The 27232-nt window shown below is 41.8% G+C and overlaps 3 protein-coding genes across 4 annotated transcripts in view; 1 reads left to right on the top strand and 2 right to left on the bottom strand.

The window, feature by feature from the left end:
* Nucleotides 1-37: 37 nt before the first annotated feature.
* Nucleotides 38-1790, bottom strand: LOC134625969 (GTPase IMAP family member 7-like). Its single transcript, XM_063471393.1, has 2 exons — nucleotides 1562-1790; nucleotides 38-1379 (listed from the first exon to the last, which is right to left on the bottom strand). The coding sequence occupies exons 1-2, from the start codon at nucleotides 1593-1595 to the stop codon at nucleotides 334-336; spliced, it is 1080 nt and encodes a 359-aa protein (XP_063327463.1). The 5' UTR covers nucleotides 1596-1790; the 3' UTR covers nucleotides 38-333.
* A 2188-nt stretch (nucleotides 1791-3978) lies between these two features.
* On the bottom strand, nucleotides 3979-22263 carry LOC134625296 (ankyrin repeat and fibronectin type-III domain-containing protein 1-like). 2 transcript variants are annotated; one of them, XM_063470513.1, is made up of 19 exons: nucleotides 22100-22263; nucleotides 19833-20193; nucleotides 17971-18235; nucleotides 17652-17852; nucleotides 15596-15709; nucleotides 15111-15208; nucleotides 14690-14780; nucleotides 13530-13637; nucleotides 12200-12299; nucleotides 11336-11465; nucleotides 11060-11179; nucleotides 10723-10829; nucleotides 9281-9395; nucleotides 8853-9019; nucleotides 8407-8584; nucleotides 8050-8212; nucleotides 7571-7737; nucleotides 7164-7362; nucleotides 3979-6490 (listed from the first exon to the last, which is right to left on the bottom strand). In XM_063470513.1, the coding sequence occupies exons 2-19, from the start codon at nucleotides 19995-19997 to the stop codon at nucleotides 5808-5810; spliced, it is 3171 nt and encodes a 1056-aa protein (XP_063326583.1). In that variant the 5' UTR covers nucleotides 19998-20193; nucleotides 22100-22263; the 3' UTR covers nucleotides 3979-5807. The 2 variants fall into 2 exon arrangements, with proteins under 2 accessions (XP_063326583.1, XP_063326584.1); XM_063470514.1 differs by having other exon boundaries at nucleotides 19833-20139.
* Nucleotides 22264-25061: 2798 nt separating this feature from the next.
* Nucleotides 25062-27232, top strand: part of LOC134625965 (meiosis inhibitor protein 1) — a 58011-nt gene continuing 55840 nt past the window's right edge. The window contains exons 1-2 of the mRNA XM_063471387.1: nucleotides 25062-25205; nucleotides 25404-25527. Of these exons, the coding sequence (XP_063327457.1) occupies nucleotides 25062-25205; nucleotides 25404-25527 (268 nt within the window). The remainder of the gene's footprint in view (nucleotides 25206-25403; nucleotides 25528-27232) is intronic.

Here is a 27232-nt window from a genome sequence, read left to right as displayed (position 1 = left end):
GTTGAACAATGGAAACACAATCATAGTTAAGTGATACATCTGTGTAGGTTCTCATTCATCCAGGTCATGGTGGTCTTGGGAGCTTGAGAAAATGGCAGCTGGGCTTTTTTAGGTCTTTGAAGATGTTTCACCTCTTATCCAGGAGGCTTTTTCATTCCTAGAGCAGGTCTCAGGTTATAAACCCCTAGTAGGGATTTGACCCCTTCTCTAGAGAAGCATCTTGGATGAGAAGCGAAACGTCTTCAAAACCTAAAGAAGTCCAGCTGGCCTTACATCAAGTGACTTGTCCTCACCACGCAGGCTTCATTGTGTCCTGTCTCTTTGATTTACCTTTCAGCGCAGTAAAGTTTTTCTGTGTTTGTATAGCACCTTGCTTCCTTCTCTCACGGCCCCTCCCACTGCTTTCGCAGCCGACCTGACAGAGAGCGGAGACGCAGCCAGAGCTGCCACTTTCTCCACCACCTTCGCCTTTTTCACAGCTTTCCCTTTCCCCTTGTCCTTTCCCATGATCCCTGCCCCCTCCGCGGCACCTTTCCCCAGGGCGGTCACCAGCTCGCACCAGAAAAGCCTCTCCGCTCTCTTCCGGGCCTCCTCTTCCTCCCTTCTCCTCTCTTCATCCTCCCACTTCTTTTCCAGTCTTGGCAGCCGCCCCTCTGTGACCTCAGCCTCTGTCTGAATAGACTCCACCACGTGCCCAGCTTCACCCAGAATCCTCTCATGTGCCTCCCTTATGGCACCTTCAGCCTCCTTCAGGATCTCATCGCCATAGCAACCGCCTCCATTCTTAGCCACAATTTGGTCCACCTTCTCCAAAAGTTGCATGACTTGTTGTGAGCATTCATCTGTTTCCTCCTGCCTGCTGTTATCAAAGACGTGATATCCTCCATGGCAGCTGCCGACAAACTCTGACAGCTCCTGGCTCTCCTCTAGAAACTCCTCGATGCGTTTCCCCTTCAGCTGGTCACCACAGGTGAACAGCACCATCGTAAACCTCATTACTCCAGGCCCAAATCTAGCTTTGATCCACTCAAAGGCCTCCCTCTCCTCATGGGTGAACCTGCCAAGCTGCAGTGTCACCAAGAAGGCGTGGGGTCCCGGAGAAGACAATCCAACACACTGTCCCACCTCTGCCATAACCTCCTGAGAAGACAGGTGTGTGTGGAAGAGCCCTGGAGTGTCAATGACGGAGATACTCCGCCTTCCCACTATCCCGCTCTGTTTCTTGCATCGTGTGGTTACAGAACAGGGGGACACGTCCACCAGGAACGTAGACCTTCCCAGGATGGTGTTGCCAGAGGAGCTTCTGCCTGTCCCGGTCCGGCCCAGCAGAACAATCCTCAGAGATTCAGCCTCTGATGTGGGGGCTGATGCTTCACTGACTGCCAAACAGAGAGTCATGTGTGTGTCATAATTACCTTTGACATTAATATAATGCATGCACATCCAGGCAACACATATAATATTAAATCATGTAGGCACATTTACATTTCAAAGGGTAAGTAATTTGACCGTTAACAGCTTGCTAATCCAAAGTAATGCAACACAAGTGTAATGGGCATACCTTCATGTGACGCAGCACTTTCAGATGACGACATCCTGATGGAGAAACTGTAGTGAAGCCTTCAGTATTTTCTGAAAATGATTTTTAAAAAAATGCTGAAATCCTGGAGAGAGAGAGACACTTGCTTTGTCTGAGATACGCTCGTGTTTCTAGATCAATTGACCGCAAAGTGCTTCAGTGCAGCTGCAATCTGTGGTGGAGCAGAGAGGCGCTGCTTGCACACTGCCACCCTGACGCACAGTGTAACCAAACCCACAAAAATGATAACACGAGGGATACCTGTTAGCTTGCAGTGAAAACCGATTGCAGAAATGTGTTATTAACGGAGCTCTTTGACAACACGAGTGAGAAATAATAATTCGATCTTTTAATATAAATTTTATGCTGTTGTTCCAAACTGTGACCACTAGATGGCAGTGAATTCTCACATAATGAACGCATCAACGTCAACTTCACCAAAAAGACAGAAATAATATTTTCGGATATTAACAATCCTAACATAATGAAACTAACAAAAAGAAGATACCTTTACCCAAATGTTTCTTCTGTGTTCACGCTAGTTAAACATTCCCAGCAGAGTTGAGGATAAATCATGAAGAGCAATGGCTGGAGGCTGGATCGGCCTGGCCTAGAGCTGCCTTCAGTTCTTCAGTTCAGGGCTAATGGTGTTTTAAGTTATCCTCACCAGTTTCCAGACCAAAGTCACACTCTTGGCAGACTCCAAACAGTTTTATTAATAATAGAAACATTAAAGAAAAATGTTTAAACTGGGAAAATTAACCATATTAAGAAAAAATCTTAGCTCATTTTGAGTTTGGTGGCAGCAACATGTCTCAAAAAAATTGGGACAGGGCCATGTTCCTTATCATGTAGCATCCCTCTTTCTTTCAGCACTAGTCTGTAAACATCTGGAAAGTGAGGAGACCAGCTGTTTCCCCCTTATTGTCTGATATGTGATTCTAGCTGTTCTGCAGTCCTGGGTCTTCTTTGTCATACGTTTTGTTTCATCTGCATGTTCAGCACCCGGAGTCTTCTTTTACAAAGATGTTATAATAGATGCAGTATGTAGTTTAAGATTGTCAATATGCAAGGCCTTCCCAACAAAACATGTCATCTGGATGGGACCATATGGTGCTTTTACAGATGTGCAAGCTGATGTACCATGATACAATCAGAGACGCAGGCTTTGAACTGAGTGCTGATGACAAGTAGGATGGTCCTTTCTTTTCAGTCCAGATGTGGTAGTCCATGTTCACCAAAAGAAAATTACAATTTTGATTTATCTGACTGCAGAACAGTTTTTTCACTTTGCCTCAGTCTATTTTAGATCTTTGGCCCCAAGAAGACAGCGTTTCTGAATCATGTTCACATATGGCTTCTTCTTTGAATAAAGTAACCTGCATTAGTGGATGCCATGATGAACTATGTTCACAGACAGTGACTTCTGGACACGTCTCTGAGCTCATGCAGTGATTTCGATGACAGAAACATCCCTGTTTCTAATGCAGTCCTGCCTGAGGGCCCAAAGATCACAGAGATCTTCTACTGATTTTCAGCCTTGTCCCTTGAGCAGAGATTTCTCCGGATTCTCTGAAACTTTGATTTTATGTGCTGTTATTATGAGAACATTCAGAGTTTTCACAGTTTTACATTGAGGAACATTATTCTGAAATTATTCGAACCTCTGCCCCCTAAAGATGCTCTTAGATGCGAAATGCTCCTCCAGCTGTTTCTTACAATGACTTCATTTTCCAGTCTTTTGTTGCCTCCGCCCAACTTTTTGCTATGTATTGCTGCCACCAAATTCAAAAGTGCTACACTTTTTTCTGAAAATGCTAAGTTTAAACACTTATATGTGTTTAATAGCATTTCTCCATTTAACTGTGAGTGAAATATGGGCCAGGAAGTTGCAAATCTTTGCATTGTTTTTATTTACATTTTAAACTACTTTTTTGGACATGGAGCTTTGGAAAAGATCTGAAACTCTGAACATTTTGATTTATTTGAAATGGACTGTGCTTATTCACAAACAGCAAAAACAACCTAATTAAGCCAGAGTTAGCCCTGTGGTGTAAAATTTCCTCCCTTGTCTTTTGCCACTTAGAGAAGATAAACCTAAACTGCAGGCCACAGATTGCACAGTAAATACATGATACCAAAACAGTAGCAATGAAGTCATTTAGATGAGCTAATACCAGTAGTTAATACCAACACTGATGCCAGTGTTATTATTTGTAAAGCACACTAAAATTAAAAGCAGCCTATTTATTGAAATGAAAGATATTTCAGTAACTACTGTGAGCCCTGCTGTGATAAACACAACAAACTGCAGATCTGACAAACTGTGCATGAAGAAAAATGGAGTGTGACAGGATAAATAGCTTTGACTGTTTTCACTTTATTTAATATTTCTCTTATTATTCATTATTGCATTGCATCTATGTGCCAGCCAGTTGTAAACAGCATGAATCAAATGCCAAAACTCGCATATTAGCCACAAATTGAACAGTTTTAATAATTTTGACCACTAGATGTCAGTAAACAGCCATCTATGCTCCATCATTTTCAGAAAAAATACCAGTTCACTCTTCTCAGTCTTTCATCTAAAAATGTATCAAGTTAGCAAAGGGGGCCGATTTTCTATTCCCTCTGTATGGTCAGGTCGACCTGATATGACTTTTCACCATCCCAACACTTTTCACCTCCTCACACACACAGACTGAGCATTTAAAGCACAAGATCAATGATGTCCTCTAACTGATGTATGGTGACCAAGTTTCCTCTGATACACATATTAAATACCATAAATGCTTTCCCATTATATTACACAGGGGGAAAAAACTTCTGCTTTGATCCCACCTGTAACTATTCAAAGTTTGTCAGAGCCGGCTCTATCTTAATAAGAATTTGAACATCACGCTGCTGTAGTCCTTTATCTGCTCTTTTAAGACGAATGATTTCGACACATCAGTGGGGGGACATTCTCAGCAGATCGCTCCACTAGATTGTATTGTTAAACCAAATACGGTTCAAAGCTGATGTTTCTACGCCTTCGTTTTATCATAAAGGGATGGGGGTGCGATTAAAATACCAAGCTGCTTATCTCAAGTCAAACTCTGCGCTCCTCTTTGTTTAATTAATAATCTGTGTAAGTGCACCATCTTCCAGCGTCAAATGGGCGCTTGAAGTCATTCCGACTGATTTGAAATTGCATTAAACCATGATGGATTTCCAGCCTTAACAAGTACAGAGTGAGATAGCATGTCAAACAAGCACGAGTGCATTAGCAGCTGTCAGAGTGTGCAGGGGCTTTTGAAATCAGACATGCAGGTATTGATTTTCTCCTAGAAGTGAGGACATGTAGGAGATACAAACGGCCTCTAAATTCAGTTATCTGGATATTTGGGATGTTTAGATCTCATTTCATGAATAGTACATTCATTACTACAGCTCGTTTATGAGGTCGCACGCCGATTCAGCCTCTCAAGGCTGGCTAACCGACTCAAGCATTTGTATTTTATTCCTAACATATTGCACTTCCATAATTGTATTAACTGTGGCAACGCACAATGAAGTTTAATTTGAAAAAGCGTCCCATTAAAATGGCCATATACTGACTTTCGTTGAAAGGCACCGAGCTGAAAGGCAAGTCCATTATATCCTATTGTGTTCTTACATTCTAATATGCTTTCAACGCTCTCGTTCAGTTTGCCTCTCTGTGGTAAATAAACCAGAGAAACCGCCTCGAACCAAACCAAACGCAGCCGTAATTATTCAGTTACACATGCAAGTATGACAGCTTCTCGTAATCTGCCAAGCAAATGCTTCCATTTGACTGAATTGTGGGAATTTAATGGGTTTGTTTACAGCTCCGACAAGCAGTAGCGTGGATGTTTTTGTGCTGTAGTGAGTAATGGTTTTTCAAGTCATAACAGCAACGATATAGCTTAATTTTTCCACCTAACAAGGTTAAATGGACTCGATATTAGAAAAGATAAACTAAAGCCAAAGAAATGTGCAAAAAAAAAAAGGGGGAAGAAATCCACACAGTCTCCTTTTCATTTCCCATATTTTCCATTATCTTGGGTGTGACAAGTGTGCGATATGAGCTTGTATCTGCCTGTCATTTAAAACACTGATTTAAGATCAGGAAACAAGGGGAATGTCTAAGTCACGGGGTCTAGTTTGGATTTTCTGTATGTAAATTCACACTAAAGTCTGAAGGTTCCAGGTGTTTAAGCTGATATCAGGATGGGCTGTTAGAGGGTCTCTCCCATTCCACTTGATTCCTTACTGGAAGACACATCCCCTTACTGGGAAGCTTCTGAGTCTCTGCTTTGTCTTGAGGAACGTCTGTGGAAACAGGCGCACCGCCATCTGCGCCATTCACCGTGCCGTAAGAGGCTGGCGTGTATTGTTCTTGTGACAACTGGCAGCTGCTTCCATCCACTGGGTCTGAATTCCCAAACTCAAAGATGGAGTTTCTTTCACCAATCTCCAGTCCAAAGCTCTCTAGCATGTCCATTACTGATGGTGTGGATGGGCACGAGGGGTTCTCCTCCTCAATGAGACTCAGCGTTGGCAAGATGTCCACCAACTCTGCCATCTCCATCGGCCGGATTACTTCAGTGATGCTGGAAGGGAAGTCCTGTTCTCTGCTGTAGGACTCCTGTGTGTCCAAAGTTGGATAGTCCACTTCCAGCTGTGCAGCAGCAGCAGGCTTCAATCCAGACTCCATTAAAGCACTTGCAGATCCCAAATCTGACTGGCCAGAACTTGCCAAGTCTGCAGGCAACTGAGTGGTGATGTCTACAGGGTACCCTCCCTTCACGACACCCTCCATCAACACCAGCGCAGCCTCTTCAGGGACAGCTGGAACTGAGACCTCAGCGGTGACGATGTTTGGTGGAGTCGCGCTACCCGAATTCTCTGAAAGGGAAGCATGAAGATAAAATAAGGTCGAGAAAGAGAAAGTATTTATCTTTGTTTTAAAGCATCATTTGTTCTACAAATTACACTTAATTCTTGTAACAGCAGTTATTATGACAGAGCAATGGTAACAATTTCCTGTGTTAATGCTGTTTTCCAAATAATCATTCAATTTTCCCTCAAGTGTTTTGACTAGCAGACATATTTTCTGTTTTGCCAAGTATAAATATCCCCAACTGCTTTCTGCTGCTGCTTGATTTCAGATTGATCAAATAAGATTTAAACATATAATTAATCTTATAAATAAAATGATCTGGATCAGGTGACCCTGAATCCTCCCTTAGTTACGTTGCAATCGGTCTAGGCTGCTGGGGCTTCCCGTGATGCTCTGAATTTTTCTTCTTCACTCACATTTTTTCACTCACTATGTGTTTATACACCACTCTACATACAATCATTAGTTATCATCAATCTCTGGCTCTCTTCCACAGCAGGTCTTTGAAGGCAGTTGATCCATCCAGTCATTTGTTTTACATTTAACATGCAACTTTAAAGGCCATTATAGGGGCAGGTCAACAGATTTTAAAATTATGTAAATAAGTAATTAAGTTCATGTTAAATAATATTTTCATGTATTCAGTGCTACATGTGTACACTAGCATGACTGCAGTACCTGTAATGGCTCTCTGTGCTAATCGATGGGGCCATGACAATCGGGCAGCCAGACTCTCCTCTTCCTCACCATCAGGACATGGTGGTGGGTCTCCTCCCATCACCAGGCCTAAAGGCACTGCCCCCACCCACTGCTTGGACCGAACACACTGTAGACAGTCCATAATCCAGCGGGCATCCCTCCAGACCACATCCAGACGCTAATGAAACATGAAAAACAGGCAGTAGAGACAGTAATGCGTTTGTCTCTAATTCACTTTCATTATGAAATCTTTATTAACTAACTTTTTTTAATATAATTAAGTCAACTGAAATGTGGATCTGGCAACAGTGGAAGCAAATATAAACCACATGTCACAAGTTTTCCTGTAAAGAAGTGCACTCTGCTTTTGTTGCTCAGGATCTCACCTGTGAAAGCCCACTGATGTGGTTCAGCCGCTCCCGGGCTTCCTGCACCTCTTTGGTCTCCAGCGCTTCCCGTAGAGCCTGCTGGGCAAGGTGAGTGTCCAGCTCCAGCCTTACCCAGGCCTGACAGTACTGCGAGAGGAAGTCCCGTTCATATGTCCAGAAGTGAACTGGGTGACAAGCCAGAGAGGAGAGGAAAGACAAATGACTTCATCAAAGTTAGGAGGAAAAAGCCACAGAATTTATCCGTGCACTCTACTCTACCTTTAATGAGAGGAGAACAGTGAACTGCATTAGACATTGTGCCTTGGTGTGCTTTCTGCATATCTTTGCAGGGATTTATTTAAGATTTAAAACTGTAGTCTCATTTAGACGGTATGTGTCAGTCTAGCTCGCCGTTTCTGGGTCCCTTTTCTCATCACTGAAACACTCTGCGCTACCATTGTTAAATAGATCCACTGGATATATAGTTTTCCACTTACCCAGCTCAAAGATCTGCAGAGGCATGGTGAGGCCGGCCTCCTTGGTCCCCACCAGAGGCCAGTAACTGGAGCTGAAGTCCTCACTGGGAGGCAGCAGCAGCAGCATTGACAGGTTATCCCCAAACTGAAGCAACTCCCGGGTGTACACGCCGTACTGATACGCCTGTCAGAAACACAATTATTCAAATACAGATGAGAAACAGAAAATCTTTCCGCTGGATCAAGAGCTAGTGCTGATAAAACAACATAAACCGGACAAAGAAAGTCAGTTTAAAAGATTATTTCTCTTCATAATAGTCTGACAGAGAATTTCAGGTGTTTCAGGTGAATATGAGGTGGCTGGAAAGTAGTGTTTACCCTGTAGAGGGGGATATTGAGCTTCGTCAGGAGATGTGTGACTGCTGCTCTCAGAGACCTGACGAATTCCTCCATACTGCTGCTCTCCATCGTGCTCTCGTCCTCAGCGTCCAACAGACTCTGAACACCGCCATTGGCTGCAGTGTAAACATGACTCTGAAGCCACGTCCACTCCTCTCTGCCACACAGTAAAAACACAGTCAACAAAAAGGGCATATTAAGTAAGGAGAGAGGTCCAAAAACAATCCAGTATCACTGCCTGTTGAAGCCCTAACATTTGTATAGACACTGCACTTGTTTGTGCAGATCATTTGAAAGAGTATATCTTTTTCGACAGTTGTTTTCCAGATAACGTTGTAAAAATAGTGAGCTACTGCAATAACCTGATGAACGTCAACATAGTCTATCAAGGGACCGACACATATCACCTGGTCAAGTTACGTTACCTGGTCACGTGCGCGTTGTGCCGAACCCGTGTGTGGCAGAGTAAACTAGGCAACCTCTGAGGCACCAGCACCCTGATCTGTTCCACCGAGCTACACAGTTTCAGGATGCCCACATACAGACCCGGCTGAGCCCACTGGAGGCTGTGCCTGTGAAAGGACAGCTTCTCCTGGAGAACAGAGACAAAGAGATACGGTGCAAAAGAGAGAGAAATGTTAAGATCTGTTAATAGGATGTAAAGCTTATGAGACTTATTTCCCCCTGCCTCATTATGTGTTGTTAGCTAATTCAGTTTGGGCATCCCAAATTAATTTCAGTGCTTTTTCAGGGTTAGCAGCACAGGAGGTAAACTCGTGCCTCAGTAAAACTCAGCGCCCAATGCACTATTGTTGAAAGCCGCTGCTGGGTGCGACTGTTTTCCTCTCCTCACCTTGAGCTGCTCAGAGAGCATGTCCATGGCGGTGGGCTCAGGCAGCAGAGGCGTTCTGCTGCGGTTCTTTTCCAGGCGTGCCAGAGGCATCCAGTGGAGCGGGGGGTCGGGGGGGCTAGAGCAGACAAGCCAGGGAAAAATGAAATGCAACCACATGGAACCACCAAAGAAAAGGTCGATTCATCAAGAATAGCAAAGCCAGTACCCCACCAACAACCAGCTGACAGGCAGTATAACCCAAAGATATTGTACAGCATGACTTCCAAACACGCCCAGCTTGACACCTAATTAGTCTACCACCGACTGCAAGCAAAGGTAATTTTTATTTGTGTGATAGAAGTTTTTTTTCCTGGTAAATTCTGAAACTATGATTTCATGACGTGCCAGATGTTTTCAGCAGGTGAAAAGCCTGGACAGCAGACAGGATAGTTAGGCACTTCTACTATGAAGCCTTGCTGTTATAATAAATGCAGTATGTGGTTTAACCTTTACCCGAAAAAGACATAATCTGGACCAGAGCACACTGCACATTCCTCTAAAACCTATATATATGGTGCAAACTGGCAATTCCATCAGCACTGATGCAAACTAACACCATCAGACATGCAGGCTTTTGATCTGAGAACGGATGGTGCCTCTGCTCTTTAGTCCAGAGGATGTTGTGTCCACGTTCTCCAAAAAAGATTTTTAAATTTCACCTCATCTGACTGCAGAACAGTTTTTTCCGCGTTGTCTCTATTTTAAATGAGCTTTGTGCCAGAGTAGACAGAGGCATTTCAGAATCATTTTCAGATATGGCTTTTTTGCATGATAGAGCTTTAACCTGAATTGTGTGGACGCCAAGTGCGTTGACAGACAGTGATTTATGGAAGTGCTCCTGAGCTTATGCAGTGATTTCCATGACGAATCACATCTGTTTCTCATGCAGTGTTGCCTGAGGGCAGATTTTCAGTCTTGTCCCTTACACACAGAGATTTCTCCATATTCTCTGATAATATACAGAACGTAATATGAGATCATCAAAGTCTTTGCATTTTAATTTCAGAACATTATTCAGATTGTTTTTCATAATTTCCAGATACAGTTTTTTACAGAATGCTGACTACATTCCCATCTTTACTGAGAAACCCTGCCTCTTTAAGATGCTCTTTTTATACCCAGTCGTGTTACTGACCTGTTACTATTTAACCTAATTAATTGCAAAATGTTCCTCCAACCGTTTCTTTTTACTTTCCCACCCCTGTCAAAATGTCTCAGTTTAAACATTAGATATGTTTCCTGTGTCTTCTCACGTATTCAGTATGGGTTTATGGGATTTTCATATTGTTGCCTTCTGCCCTTATTTACATTTTCCAGGGTTCTAACTTTTCCAAATTGTGTTTGCCCAATTAGTTTAAAGCCCTTTTGGTGCTCTCTGCTCTTTTTCTTTGACCTTTTCTTACCTGGGAGTGTTTGAAAATTCCTTCAGAGTGACTAGCAGTACGTTGCCCTGCCGATCCTTCAGGGGTTCATAGTAGATCTGGCCCAGGTCCACTGTTCCCAGAGAAGACTGACATCAGAGAGGTGGACAAGAGAAACCAAGGATTAAAATTTATAAGTGTAGTGGAGATTAATTCAGCCAAACAGGGGTTCTGTGGGCGAAGTTGTGTAGCCAGACAGAGGAAAGCATGGCAAAAATAAGGAAAGGAAGAGGAGGAAGAGATGTAAAGAAGTAATTAAAATAGCAATTAACCCATTTTGGTGCTTCTTATCTTAACAATAAGCTGCTTAACTTCCTACCTGCAGCTGGGAAACAGCTCTTAAAATGTTGTGTCTGTTCTGAAGGAGGGAGGAGGGAGATGAGTGAGCGGAGGAAAGCCCTTGCTGTAGCCAGGGCACTTGCTGCCATGCACAGGACAGCTACAAGAAAAACAGAACACCCAATTTAAGCAGAAAAATCACACTGAGATTCATTTTCTGTAAATATATTTTATATTTATGAATTGTGATAATTCAATTACTTGTACAGTCAACAAGCTTGTAATTGTCAGTACACACATATACGTAACAGTTCACCTTGGCAAGCCAAAGGAAGTCTTGGGTGATGGAGGTGGAGCAGCACTGGATCTCCACCAGTGGGATCTGATCTTCGGCTGTGACCAGGATGTTATCCTTGTGGTAGAACACAGTCGCCAAGTACACCCCCCTGACCGGATCAATTTGAGAAAACGCAGATAACGTCAGAAAAAGTGCACACGCTGCTTTCAATTTCACAAGTCACCGCAGACCGCAAAATTACAAGAAACAATAAAAAGCATTGCCTCCGGAGGAAAAGTTTATAGCTGAAAGAGATCAATTTTGTGGCTTGACAGCAATTTATTTTTTGAATCACCCAGTGGATTTTCAAACACTTATAACTGTCAAAGCAGCTTATAATCCCTCAAGTAAAGCAAAAGCACAGAAGCTGGTTTCATAGACCAACATGACAGTCCAGTAGGAAACATGGTCACTCTTTTTTTTTTAATTACTCAGGGGTCCAAACACAGTCAACTTCTCTCTGTTCACTACCAAAGTTTTCTTCTTTTTTTAACCTTCACTGTGGTTCATATTCATGAACATAATCATGCAGCACAATCTTTTGTACTTTGGTAGCTTCTGATTCTGGTGAGTGTGGTCGGCGGATCGCTTGTGGGAGGATGAAGGATTTATCAGTCACCTGCCACTTGCCACAGTCCAGTGATTACAGCCATCGTTCTGTTCAAAAGACCTCTTTACTAACAGCTACAGTGGCTCTAATGTGACTACTGTTCTCTGCAATAACAGTAAGAGATAAGGCTTTTCAACTTTGCAGCCTATGCTGCTCTAATGGGATTGCATTTAATCCATTACTTGTGATACCCTCAGGGCACAGTGAGATAGGTAAGAGAGACTGAGCGCTACCTCTGTAGGAAACGAACAAACTTGGTGGCGGACTGGAACAGTTGTTTGATGCCTCGAGACACTGACAGACGCTTGCTGGGACTCTGGGGCTTCGAGCTCTCTGTGGAGAGGAGGCGAGGAGGATCAGACTGGATGAAATTCATTTTATCTCCCAAAATACATTCACTGTGCACGCACGACACTTGACTGGGTGAAGGCAGGGAAAAGACTTTTCTCTCTGTATTTAAAGGAGCTGACATCTATGGTGATATAAATGGTGAGAAGTAGAAATAAAATGTTGTCGAGTGTGTACATTAAAGGCTTGTGAAAACACAACAAATAATCTGATTTTCTGACTGTTTGCACACATCTTGAACGGAAAAGACAGCTACTTTGAACACGTTAACCACAACAGATCAGGTCTGTCATAATGGGACACCATTTAAAGAACACCATGCATTCATAATTGAATGCATTTTCTTTAGATATTAAATACTGGCATGGGACAAAATGTAAGAAAGTCCCTGAACAGGTAGAAACAATAAGCCTAACAACCCCTCAGATCCACTGACGGCTCCTTAAACACATCACAAAACTCCTACATGCAAACTACCCCATCAGTATATAAACAAAATTCAGGGGTATATGAAGGTAAAGATGTTTATCTGACAAAACTGACTTCTTGAAATCAATTCTTTTGAGTTCTGGGAGAAAATATGAAAATGTCTATGCTGTCAGGCTAGTAGGGAGCTCTTTCCATTCATTCATAGCGTTAACCTCCTAGGACCTGGCATCCACATATGTGGACACATTTTGGGTTGTCTAGACCAAAATAGTAAATTTTGCTCTACAAGGGCCTGATATCCACTTACGAGGACATTGTACTGCCACTGTTCTATCGAAATTTAAAATGAATGTCCTCATATGTGGATCTCATTTTTCTCAGCAACAAAAATCAGGTTAAAAAAAAAAAAAAAAATCAGGTAATTCTTTGTTTTTACATTCATCAGGTCCCAATCAGCCCAAATAGCAAAGAGAAATTAAAAATGCATGCCATGAAAGAGTTCGGGTCTTAGTGGGTTAAATGAAAAAGCAGATTGTGCAAACAACTTTAAGAACAACTTTGCATTCCCCTTTACTATAATTTCAAGATGTGTTTCAAATTATTTTTAAAACAACATGAACATCTGAATACAAAATGAGATTCTTAAGGCAAGGCTGAAAATACAACACATAAGAATTTCAATAAAAGCAAAATTTTGCACAAGTATAATTACACACACAACGACAACAACATGTGTACTTGGACCCAATGCACCAAAGCATAAAATCACCAGAGGTTTCACGTTACCTATGCAATATCCTCTAAGATGCGACTCCTTGGCATCTTCCAGCAGCTTCCTCACGAGGGCCTCATGATTTCTGAGCTGTGACTTTACACCAGCGCACTCTCTCCAACCTGCACAGGACAGGCAGAGAGAAGCAGATTGTGGCTTTCACTTCTATGCAATTAGGAAAATCAGCTAAGACAGCAAGAAATAATTTGCAAGCGACTCCTGAGTGCCGCTTTTTTTTTTTTAATCTTTTGGTGATTAGGAAGCGACAGCGTCTCCATGAGAGACCGTCTGTATGCTGTGAAAGTTGAAATTGAAGTTGATTCATTGTGACTCGCTCTAATCATGTATGCATTTAAGCTGGGGATCTTTTGCGTGTGTGTGTTTTTAAAGTGAATCTTTATTTATTTATTTAATTTCTGCTCACTTCCATCTCAAGGTTCACAGAATAATTCCTACTGATCTTATACTGGGTCTTAGTGAAGCCCCTCAATCTCAAGGTATTAACAGCAGGCGGATGGGGATTCTGCACCCACCTGTGTGTGTGTGTGAGTGTGCATGTTGACATTATATAGTAACGTATAGAAAGAAACTGCCTGAAGCCTGAGCTTCTGGTTCACAGGGATTTCTTAACACACACTGACCTCATGATTTGAGGCTTTTGTCATGATTGATATGATATACTGTCTACTGTAACAGCATATGTGACAGAAAATAAGGAAAAGCACAACAAATCTCCTTTACGATAAATTGGGCAATCTATTACACTCTGGCTGTGATTGTTTACTGACCAGTGTTTGCTTTGACATCAATATTTTCAGCCTTTATTCCCCATTACAAATCCTTGCTTGGCAGCTCTGGCTTTTGTTAGAAGTAGAAAGTAACAGCAAGTAAGCCCAGCGATAGGGGTGGGTGGCGTGCAAGAAAGATTACGAGCCAAAAATTCGAAGTCAAAGCGGCACGGCTGCAAGGCCCATTGACTCGTGTTGCCGTCTTTAAGTCTCCACGTTTTAATAACTCATTAATCTACAAGCCGCGAGAGGATTGGACTTCTTTCACATCGAGCTTAATGTCAGCTAAGTAATTCTATTACACTGGGACAAAGAGGGAAAGAATGGAGCTCTTTCGAAGCTTCAAAATCCACATTCATCAAAGTTGTGTAGTTCTGCACACTCACTGGAGGGGGCAGCGCTGGCTGGAGTGGAGCACTGAGGCGGGCCCCATCCTTTCACGTTGTAGGCGCTCACTCTCACGAAGTAATGCACTCCCTGTGTTTGGAGAAACAGCAGACCTGCCAAATTATCACCGAGCATTAACCAAGAAGCCATACGGCGCTCTCATTATTAATTCATCTGGTTAAAGTGAGCCTGCTGATAAGTGTACTCTTATGAGAGGTGGTTCAGTGCAGAAGATAGTGATGGAGGAGCAATAAACACAGTGTGTGTGGGTGCAGAGCTGCAGCACGTGTTTTATACCCGTCTGCTTGATTATGTGCCTCTGAGAAATTACAGGTGTCAGTTTCTGTGCGTATCTGCAGCATCTGTGCATTTGCAGCTGTTATCTGTGGTTGTGAATACGTGTGACTGAGGGCGACTTACTGCCGTCAGCCCCTTGATAACGTAGGAGGGGTTCTTGGTCTCTGCAACTTGGGCCGTGCCGAGGATGCGTTTGAAGCTGGCCGAGGTGCTCCATTCGACTGTGAATGCAAAACAATCCCACAGACAGATTATTCTCTGGCTTTGCTCAAAACCCCTCGTGAGGGATAACTTAAGGACGTGAGTGTTTACAGGTTTGGGGACTTGCTGCACCTGGGCTTAATCTATTCTTGGCCGCGAAGCATGACATTTATACGTCTATAAAACCGAGCAGCAAAAACAGCCTAAACTAGATACTGTGTCAGCCAGCTTAAATTACGTTCAAGACTTTGATTAAATTGCACCAGTAAGGTCTATACTCCATTAATTTCCTTATCTATCCATCATGAATTGATCCATTTTCTGCCCCACATCTAACTGACCCTTTTATCTACCCATCCATTCAACCAATCCTCCATGAAAGTCTTCTTGCCTGGTTCTCTCCCTACCTCTGTAGCGGGTGATGAGCCCCACCATGTCCCCCTCTGGCTCTTTGATTGTCACAAACAGAGATGATGTGCTCGTCACCAGGATGGACACATGACTGGGGGAGCCCGGGAGCTCTACGTGGAACATTGAAAAGATAAAAATCATGTTAAAATGAGCACGAGTAAATAACAGAACAAATGCAGACAACCAAAGTACTGCACTGCTGAGTTTTACAGAATATTACACTGCAGTAAACTTGATGACAAAAAACACACACAAATAAACTCCGGAAAATTTATCACATCAAACAGATATCACTGATAACCACTAATATATTTGTCCTCTATCTTAGAAAGACTACATATTTTTTTACACTAGCTCAGCTAAAGTTTTCTTAAATAGGTGATCATGGCAACCACAGACTGATGTCTGACCTCGGCCTATGGTAAAGTCAACTGGTGGCAGGGCACACACTAACAGAAAAGGAGATAGATACAGTAACTGCTATTTTTCTCTTAAACATAAAAGACATTTCTCCACGGCTTTTATTCCCACACTGGTGCTTTTTAGCGCCACAACCAAGCATTTATTCTTTAACCATCTGACTGGGTTTGCCAACAGTTAAAGAAAGGTTAAAAACATGAGCACTGCATTAGCAGCTGGCTACTGAAAAATGATATGCAATCAGTCTGTTCCAGACTGATGTCAACCCTGTAGGGCCAACTGTATCATAGACAGACTTTATTAATCCCACACTGGGGAAATTCACATGTTACAGCAGCACAAGGGCCAACAAGACAAAGTGAATTAAACTGTATTAAAAACAGAAAAATAAATAGATTAGAAAAAAAACTATATGCTTCTACTATCTACAAATGGTTGCTGTATGCAGTAAATACACTTACAAAGTTTGTGTATTTGTGTGCATATTTAATATGCTATTTATTTACATCATCAGTGGGATTCTTTCTCCTGAAAAACCTAAATAAATTGCACAAAAATACCAGATTTTGTGAAAAATGATGCTTGAATAAACACTCCAGTTTCAGAAACTTTGAATTTTGGGGCAATTATTTCATGGCTCAGGCTTTACAGGGTTAAAAATTGTATTCCCTGCGAACTCTGTGTTGTTTCAAGACAATTTTGGAGCTTTTTATTATCACAATTGTACCTTAAAACGCTGCCAGAGTTTGATGATTAAATCTAACTGTGTTTCAGTTTCTTCAGCCTAAGATGTAATCTTGAGTGAAAACATTACCATAAGTAAGTCACAGTCGTCAGACAAAAACACATCCATATTTTATATTTAAAGATGCCATCCGGCTCTCCTACCCAGCGAGATTTACAATAAGAGTGAGTTTAATTTCACTGCACACGAAAACAAGCGCCGGGGCCTCGCTGCCCTTACAATAACGCTGCGATAATAAAACAGTCAGAGAGAGAATTGGCTGTGCTTGAAAGAGAAATGAAACGAGAGCTAAGGAGAGACGTTTATAAAGAGCTGTTAAAGTTGGTACAGCAGGGAACATTGCAATATAAATCTGAAAAAAATAAGACAAAAAAAATTAGCCCAACAGAGAGCCAAGAGGAAAAGGCTTGAGCAGGTGGTGCAGAGGATGGTAAGTTGCCCAATGCGTCGACGCGTGATTCCGAAGTCTTGAAGGTTTTTGCACATGTGAATTTCTACTGAAATCTACAGCTGCGAGGGTTTATTTGATACAGGCAGCCAGTGGAGGGAGTGCAGGGAAGGAGAGGATTTGAAAGGCTGATGACATGGCAGTCTGCTGAATGTTGGATGAGATGAAAGAGGCTAGAGGGAGAGTTTTAGTAAAACTTAAGCAAGATGTTGAGCTGAAAACTTGATCACTGCGGTCTTGTCAGCAGTGGCAGGTGGCTTTGTAGAGTTAAATTGCCAGGAAAGTACTGCGCTGGCTGCAGAAAAAGTTTTATTATGAGAGCAGAAATAAAGAAAGAGGGGGAAAAACGAGCGAGAGTTCACTGAAAACAGAAAGAAAACTGATCTGAGTTTGAGTGCTAAGCAGCGAAACAGTGAAATACCACAAGCTGACCGCTGACCTGTGTTCTGGAAGTTCTCTCTCATCCGATAGTACAGCTGCTGCCGCAGCCTCCAGAGCTGGATGTGCCTCTGAAGATCAGCCTGTGCCTGAGGGCCTGCCCCGGCCTTTTTCGCTAACTCCGTCTTCCTCTCTTCTATCCGTTTATCTGCCAAGGCCACCAGAGCGTCCAACTTGAGTGCCCACTCCGCTGGTCGGCACACTGAGAGGCAGAGGACGAGCACACAAAGCAAGACAAAGGGCATAATCTGAATTAAATAAAGCCGTACAGAATCTGATTTTACACCATTACTTTTGACATTTTACATGAAAAGACTTACAAACAGGGTTGTGTCTGGCTCCTGCCTTTGTCAGTACATGAAGCAGAGGGGAATTGTGGGTAAGGGCAGCCACATCCAGGGGGACCAGCCCCTGTTCACTCACTCTGTTCACTCCTTTCTCCCGGTCCCTCTCCCAGTCCCTCTCTTTCTTCTCTCCTTTCTCCCATACGCCTCCGCCTCCTCCACCGCTGCTGCGGTCTCTGGACAGAAGGCTTTGTACAGCCAGTGTATCCTCATTTTCCACTGCCTCCCACAGGGTCTTGTACTAATGGGGAGCAGGAGAAAGGGTGCAGGGCCACGGGAGGGTAGGCAGGTGGAGGAACGAGATAGAGAAAGAGAAAGAGGGTTAAGAAGGATAGAGAGATTTATTTCCCGCAGTAAAGAGAAGGGAGCGTTAAAAAGGAGAATGATATCAGACACAAATCAAATCATAAACCAAAGGTGCCTCGACTGATGCTTTATACAGGAGCCTCCTGAGACCAGGAAAGTTTGTGAATTGCTCTTATTATTATTATTATTATATGAAGCAGCAGCAGGAGCAGCTCTATATAACAGAGAGTGCTTGAGAGTGATTTCCTTTTCTGAAAGCATTTTTTCCCAGTGTAATGTAATGACCTGTGTAGTGGACGTTAGGGAATTTCTCAATAAAATAAAAGAAGACTGGAAAATATTAATGCTGAACGTCAAGGATTGCGTTTTTTTGTTTTGTTTTAGGTTTTTTTTTTAAAGCAGATGTTAAAACTATAAAATCTTACCTGAACACACAGTGTTTTTGACACATACTCAACAAGCTCAAAAAATATTTGAAAGGGACCTGGGAGATCAAACTATGAGCAACTGCCAGTGTGTGTCAGAGCTGTGAGCCAATCAAGAAAATCAATTAACCAATCCCTAAATAAACTAATCACAAGCTTCAGATAGCTGCCCATGCACTGCGTACATGACAACGCATGCACAGTTCACAGTTCAAAGTAATCAGTCGTTACTATATATTTAGCCTTTGTGCAGCCGCTCGGTTCGTAAATAGAAGGGATGAAGAGCAGACGTTGTGGGCTTCTACGCTCACAGCTAAAGCTGTGTGTCTCTCTTTGTGCCGCCACACAGAGCCAGTAACAGAAAAAGAAATGTGTTTTAAAATACCCAACCAGAGGCTATTTCTGCAAGAGGTTTCCTCCTGTTAAAAGGGAGTTTTTCCTTTCCACTGTCGCCAAGTGTTTGCTCATAGTCGTTTCATTGTTAGGGTATTTTCTGTATTGTTGTTACGTCACAATGTAAAGCACCTTAAAGCACCTGTTGTTGCGATTTGGAGCTATGTAAATAAAATTGAATTGAACTGAATTAAAAAGAGGGTATTTGCAGAGCTTTGGGTTCACAGGGATTACTTACACATATGCTGACCACAACCACGTTTAGTATGTGAATCTACCATTTAATATATGAATAACATATATGACAGAATATATGACAGGAAATAAGGTCAACCGAATAGGTCAGCTTTAAAGCTTAATGCTTTGTCACAGAGGACTGATTTATTTTCTGAAACTAGCTTTGATTTTTTTTTTTTTTTGATCTCTTGCTCCCATAAAATGTGGCTGTCAAACTACAGTAGAAGTCACTTTGACGATGGTGACAGCCTCACACGTGAGACATCTAACAATGAGGCTGCTCGCCTATTGGAATACCCTTGAGAGACACGTGTCCACAGAATGTATTGTCAGGTCTCAGGAGGTTAGTGACACAGAGATAGCGCGTAATGTCAAGTAGAGATCTCATAGTTTTTAACCATAACAGAAACCAAGGCAAATGACATTTCAGTTAACGTGACCAAAGCTCCCTTTCAGAATGACACCTGGATATCTTACAGCATCTGCAGACTTGCTGGGGCGTTTAGGCGCATCCAAGTCGGCGGCAACAGATGACTCTCCACCCCCCCTGAGTCTGAAGGACAGGTTTCTGTAGATGCGTTTGGGCGAGACGGGACCTAGAGAGCGCCGGCGCTGCGGTGGGTTCCTCATGGATACAGACATGACAAGAGAAGAAAGTAAAGGTCTGAAAGAGGACAGGCGAGAGCAGGAGAGGATGTGAGCTACGTGGGAACAGGGGATGGTTGAAGAAAAAGTTGGAGAGATTGTGTGAAAGGCTGGGGGAAAAAAGAGTTTAAGAGTCCAGCTTTAGAGCCAGATAGAGAGGAGAGAGTAGTAAAAGATAAAAGTCAGTGGAAACCTTGATTAAAGAATAAGGTGAGAAATACAAAGAGGGAAACAAAAGAAGAACACACAGTCAGACTTTTTCAACGTTAGAGAAAAAAAATTTCTGCTGACTTGAAGTACTGAGCAAAAGTACTTGTGTTGTGTGGGTGGATAAATGGATAAGAGTTACTATGCCTGTACAGACTAGATGAAAATGCCTCGAAGCATTTATTTTTGTGCCTTGCACTATTCTCCCCTTTGTTCATCTTTTTACCCGCGATTATGTGACACGGGTTTTATTCACTCTGAATGGAGTTTTCCAGCACGCGAGGCAACAGACCCATCAATCTAATTAGTGGAAGAAAGGAAGGCAGGATCGCATGGAAGAGCCAGGATTCTTTCCTGCTAATAAACTCGAATCCGCTCCCATCATCGGCATGAAGATGAAAATCCATCACCACGGCGGTAATGATGGTTCATTATCAATTCCATTGGCTTTGCATCATTACAGTCAGTCACTTTTTTGTGCATGAAAATCTGTCTTGCAGTTTTTTTTACTTTGGGCACCGTCTGAAATTCCCCCTCCTCTTCAGTCAGCAGGTCGTTTTCAGTGCCACTTTCTGTCTATCCTCTCTTTTCACCGCCCTCCAGGTTAAAACTGATCTCAGTGCCATTTCAATTTGCATCACTGTCCAGAGCTTATGATATCAAAAGCATCTTTGTGAAAGTGAGACACTCAGACCCAGGGCTGAGCATTGGTGGCTGTCCTTGTCTGAAAGCAAATACTCCCCTGGTTGGTGCTACCTGAGGACAACACCTGGGGCCTTTGACCACGATGACATCTGAGTTACACGTCACGTCGCACATCACAGCTCGCACAGTGCCTGCACTGTCTATATACGTGGATGCGGGACTATAGGGGTAAAAGCAGCCACTGTTGTTGGTACAGTTTCCCCAGTTTGTTTACTGTGCCTTACATCAGCTGTGGAAAGTGCTGATGAGTCATTTAGAGAGGAGATAAGCCGTAGTGTTTGTTTGCTTTTTTTTCTTCTACTTTTTTCTTGAGTCTGCCTGAAGATAAGGCAAAACAAGAAAAAGTGTTTGCACATGTTCAACCTGCAGTCTAGCAAACAGCGGTTATGTAAGCAGGCTAGAGAGTAAGATGCTCCAGTCTGACCCATAAACAGAAAGTATACAGTACCTTCACTGTGGTTTTATTTCATGTCTCAAACTGGGGGTTTTTTCTTACCTCTCTGTACTGTGGCCAAGAGAGCAGAGTGTGCTGCATATTTTGCAAAAGTCTTTCCGGTTTGTGAGTTTGCTGTGGCTCTATGGAAACATTTGATGACTAACATTTCAGATCCCCCAGGAAGTAATGCAACACATTTGCCTGGGTCTAGATCCTTCAGTCCTTCCACTCCACCAGTCAACCTGGTGGAGTGGAAGGACTTCACAACTAGGGGATCAGACCAGGACACATGAATTTGTACGAATTTGTACGAATGAGACACAAATGAGACACAAAATGACTCATCAGCACTTTCCACAGCTGATGTTTTAAGGGCTGTTGTTAAAACATGACTTCACTTTGTGTCTGCACACTGAAGTTATATGTGCTTCTCTGATTATTCAGCAGCAGGACAAATTAAAATGAACATAAACGATCTTACAGGCTATGTTTCAGAGTAAAAGTTTCAATTGAAAACAGTAACAGAAGGCAAGCCTATTTTGGTCTATTTTGAGAAATTTTATAGGTCTTATTAAAATAAAACTTTAAATATATGTATAAAAAAACTTTGGTACTATATCATATTTAACCAACAGGTGACGCAATGTATGCCACATTATAGCCACAAAAACAGCACAAATGATCAAACATCCAAAGTTTAAGTTCCCGTTTCACCGAGTTAAAAACTGTCTGAGAGTTTTCGGTCTCTTACCGTCACAGAGGACTTTAATGGCTTTAATCGGGCTTTCCTCCGACGCTGCCGCGATGCTTCAACATATTTCACTGTATTTTCATAAATGACTGCCTGCTGATATCTTATAATCCATGGTAGCGGTTTCGGAAAGTTTTCACCTCTGAGTGAGGATGAAGCGCACCTGAGCGCTACAGACGAGCGACAGACCGGCGAGCCTCCCACAGCCGACTCACACGCACATTTTCCCCGTTCCGCCCACTTCCTATCTGCGATCATTTCTCTGAACCAAACTTTTTTTTTCCTTTTTTTTGAGAACATATTTAGAAGCAGTGCTGCGTCATAAAAACACTGCTAGGTTTACACGAAGTGGCCTGTTTGTTTATTTGAATATTTATTTGTAGTAAATGAGTTCAGCAACAATATAATGATCCAGTGCTGTGGTTTAAACACTCTGTTTAGGTTTACCGGGTGGTGAGGTAGCGCAGATCCCTCAGTAGATAATCCTAGCCAGTGTATTGCTGTGAGCAGTCAGTCAATTGATGATGCCAGCCACTACTGAAAATAAAAATAATTTTTTTAAAAAATTGTTACTCTAAAAGTTGTTGCCTCTGTGTAACAGCGTGTTGCAGTGCAAGGAAGCTGGTGATGTGATCAAGCGTGGGCTGAAGATCCTGGACAAATTTATAGAGTTATTTTTTGACTACCACAACACCCCCATTAATGGCTTTCGCAGGGGCAGAGGAAGTGGTTCGAGACAAGGGAAAGAAAGGCCAGGCAACGGTGTGAAAACTGTTTGCACGCTAAGCCCCCCCACTTGTGCTCAGAAAGGAGAAAGGAGTTGTATCCAACCCATTTGTCTTCGCCCTGAACCGGCCCCCTTGCAGTAAATGTGAAGCAGTTGTCAAATACAGTTGACAGATTATGCATCCTGTTTACCTGAGCAGCGAGAAAGGCTCTCCGTCTCTTTGTGTTATATTTGCCTCTCTCAGGGGGGCGAATAAAAAGCCACAGACTGATGGATTTAGCTCCTGTCCTGGCACAAATTTATAAACCGATATCTTGTCTGACTCTTCTCAGTCAACCAGAAGAAACAAAAGCCTCTGACCACTTCCTGCACACACACAGTCCCAGCACAGTAGCTACACTTCGCCTAAAATATGTTTGCTGGAGCGCAGCACATTTGTCAGAGGTTACAGATATTGAACTCCGAGAGGGTTTATCTCTCTGCACACACTTGTGCGCACTCATTTACACCGTCACTGAGAGACAGAAGCGCGGAGTGCTGAGCTGGCCACACGTGTGATGCTTTGATGCGCACTGAACTCTGCTTAAAGAGAAGCAGAGGGAGATTATAAATCGACATGTCGGTAGTAGCTGATACTCGCCCCCACACACCTATCATCACACAGTGGCTCAGTTGCCCAGAGGCTTTTGTTGTCATGGTGATAACCAAATTGTGGCCTTCACAGCTAAATGATACTCAGACACACGTCTCAGCATAACGATCAGCTAAGATATTCCTTGGAGGGTAAATTGGTGTTGATATATAATTGTGAGGCTAATTGTGCATGACTTTTGCTCAAACATACACCATCAGGCTTCCTCTGAATGTTAGAGACTGTTGATTTAATTGGACTTTTAATAGCAGAGCAATACAAAGTACTGAGCTCCACTGTTCATCAGCAAGAAATATGGGACCTAAGCAGCTGTTTCATGTGAATTTATGTTTAAAAAAAACAAAACAAAACAAGCATGAATGTAATGATGAGGCAAGCATTTCCCATAAGTACACGAAATTGAAAAGTTCCAATAACTGCAGCAAAAATGATCATAGCATTTCAGATAATTATCATTATTTGCCAGAACATTATCTTCATGCACTATTGTTCAACACATGGATCTTTCTGGTAAAAAGAGTGAAATGACAACCAGAAAAATTGCTTGTATCTTTGTATCTTATCTTTTTTTTCATACATTTACATTAAGTTATTCATATATAACCAGTTTACAACTATGATCATGTACTTGCACTATTCCAGAGTTGTTTCAGTTGCATTTTTATAATCATACACATTTAAAGATAACAGATAAATCCATTAGCGTCATCTGCAGATATGTGGGTGTGTACAGCTCCAGCTCTTTTTGTGGTTTTTAAATAAGGTAGGTTACCTTTCAACATAACACTTGCTAATATGAGTAAAACCACTCTTAAAGATATTAATATGTTGTCCTGTGTTACCTTTTTGTCAGAATTTGGCCCTTTTTTTGTTTATTTTAAAACCAACACTTAAGGAGGCTTCACAGGGGAATTTAGTTATTTAATAAATATACATCTTAAGTTTTTGTATCATATATTTGTTTATAAATATACATATACATTTTATAGTATCATTATAATATTAAAATGTTTTACATCATAAATGCAGTTTTTATTAGTACAACAGTGTTTGGAATTATTTTGGTAACCTACTGTACTGTAATGTTCAATAAAGTTTGGGGTTTTGACTTTAGCCATCATTTCTGCACAGTTCTCGTCTGATATATATTGTTAGCAAAGGTTAGTTTACGGTTTATTACACATATTTTGTGGTTATTAGAGTTTGTCAATAGCATTTGTTTTAATAGAAATCTTCAAAAACATCTGTTTTTAAGGAAAATCATGGCTAGTTAAGTTATAAATTAACTCTAGCTAGTGCTAACATTATAGTTAGCATGTAGCGCTAGGTAATTTATAACTTAGCTAGCCATAATTTTCCTTAAAAACAGATGTTTTTGAAGGTTTTAATAGAAATCTTCAAAAACATCTGTTTTTAAGGAAAATTATGGCTAGCTATGTCATAAATTAACTTTAGCTAGTGCTAACATTACAGTTAGCATGTAGCGCTAGGTAATACAATAGCTTGCTAGCACTCTTGCTCACCTGCAGTTTTGTATAAAAAGCTGTTGTGGTCTTTCTGTCTGAACAGGCGAAACAAACAGAATGACAAGCAGCGATATAGTTTGCAACAAGATCCACTTCAGACATGACCCAAAGTGGAGTAGGCGCCTTGGGCCTGTGGAGGGAGGCGGGCTGCTGCTCTGTGTGGCCTGCCTCATTGAAATGATTGACGATGAAGACATAGCAGTGAGAAGAAATATATTTATATACATCTCCATGTTGTAGCTGTTTGCTGTGGCTTTACATTCTCTTACACAACCTTTAGGAGGGCTTGGGAAATGTGTATGAAAATTGCATTATGCTGTTAATTTCCCTTGATGCTCAGCTCGAGCTTTATTTACCCTCCTATATCTCTCCTCCTACACGCTTGTCTGTGGGATGCAGTCTGTGAGGAAGTCTTTTGCCTTGTCCAGTGTAAGTGGAGTGCTGAAGTGTTCTCCGGGGGCTTTGAGAGAGCTGCTCCAACAGGACCACAGAGTCTGTCTGCATTTTACAGCCAAACTATTGGGTGAGAAATAGTAACACATGCAGCAGATTAGAAACAGAAGGAATGTCTAGCAAGGGCGATTGTGAAGAGCTGGACTTTCACCTCTCACTTGCTATCTCTCTAAAGGTGCAAACAGTTTTATGCTAGGTAGGCAAAATCAGATTGGAATGCACTTAGAAAACAAGGAGCATCAACAGTACTATTGCAGTGCACAGACCTTCAGTCAGTACTGACAGTCGCTAACCATCACTGGCTGTTTTCTCACTAGCTCGAGCTTGATTGTTTAACATTTGCACTCCTTGAAGCTAATCACCACTGTGTTAGTCCACTGTTGTATTAGTGGTGCAGTCGCATTACAGCTTTTCTGCAAGGTCAGGCTGAACAGAGGGAACAATTGATCTTAGCAATCAACCAGAACAGCACGATACAGAAATATTCACACTACTGAACATAATAGTTTTTGAGTTGATTTCATTAAAAAAAAAAAGATCCACGCTGATAATGCAGTTAACCTTGAGTTTACTACTTTTCCTTTCTTTGGAGAGGTGTGCTTGTCATCGGTAGTGTGATTAAACCATTATACTGATTTGTGACTTTGATGTGATGCAGACATTTGGGCCTTAATTAAGTGCCGTATATCACGCTGTGTTGATTCATGTAACCGATTTTCATTTTTAATGACAGCCACATTAAATCTCATTTCATAGATGGAATCATCAAACTAAGTAGCCATCAAAAAAAAAAATCATTAGCATGGGCTGCAGGCTAGTGGACAGCTTTGCTTTTAACTATGGCAGGGTTTCTGAAATTATTTCTGAAATGTTTGATTTAAAGACACAAGATACCAGCTATTAACAAAAGTATATAACATATAAAACTATCAAGACTTTCATTATTTGTGATTTCTTGTTTGCATTTAAGTTCTAGCGTAAGTTATTTCGACTTCTGTACTGTGAATAATTCTTTGTGTCAACATATCGGATGACATGACAGCAATAATTTTTGAGGATCTTTAAATATGGAATGAGTTAGTCCTTAAGTTTTATGCTGGTTATATGTAAAGTCGCCAGTGCCGTGAAAATCCCAGTGGAGCCAGTAACACTGTTAATATATAGACCTGCATTGTGTTTCATTATCCTCACAACACTAAATTACAGACTCCTCTATTGCAAATGTTACACTGCTATAATTAAACCTCTGTATGTTTTTTTAATGCTAGATCATCCGAGGGTTTTATTGATAACTTCCTCATTGGAGGATTATTAGGTTGCCGCATTAAGTGCTATGTTGAAACCATTTAAGCTCTAATCAAATTAGCACAATAAGAGGATGTGTGGCAAAATGCTAAGCCATAAAAGCTCTGACCAATCTGACAAGACGTTAAAAGAGCTATTAGAGTTCTTGTGGGATTGTCTGCGTGAATTGTGCTTCTCCATCTGAGCATAATCCAATAAAAAATATGCCTTACATTCATCACTACACTGAGTTGGGTTTTTTTAACATGCTTTTAAGATAGTACTTTATCTTGGATGTCCAGCAAAGCTAATGCAAGGTAGAGTACCCTGTACAGTATGATCAAATAGATCTTTATTAGCATGAAGCCCCATCTAATGTCTCTGTAATTTGTATTTTCTGTTTTGTCCTATTTCGTCCTTTTTTTGTATAATGACATTAAATTTCTTCCTCCTGTACTTCTGTGCAGAAGCAAGAGTGCATGTGGTTTTTG

The sequence above is a fragment of the Pelmatolapia mariae genome, linkage group LG4, assembly GCF_036321145.2.
Source record: "Pelmatolapia mariae isolate MD_Pm_ZW linkage group LG4, Pm_UMD_F_2, whole genome shotgun sequence".
Taxonomy (NCBI): domain Eukaryota; kingdom Metazoa; phylum Chordata; class Actinopteri; order Cichliformes; family Cichlidae; genus Pelmatolapia; species Pelmatolapia mariae.
The sequence above is the reverse complement of the archived record's forward strand: the minus strand, read 5'-3'. Positions and strand labels throughout refer to the sequence as shown.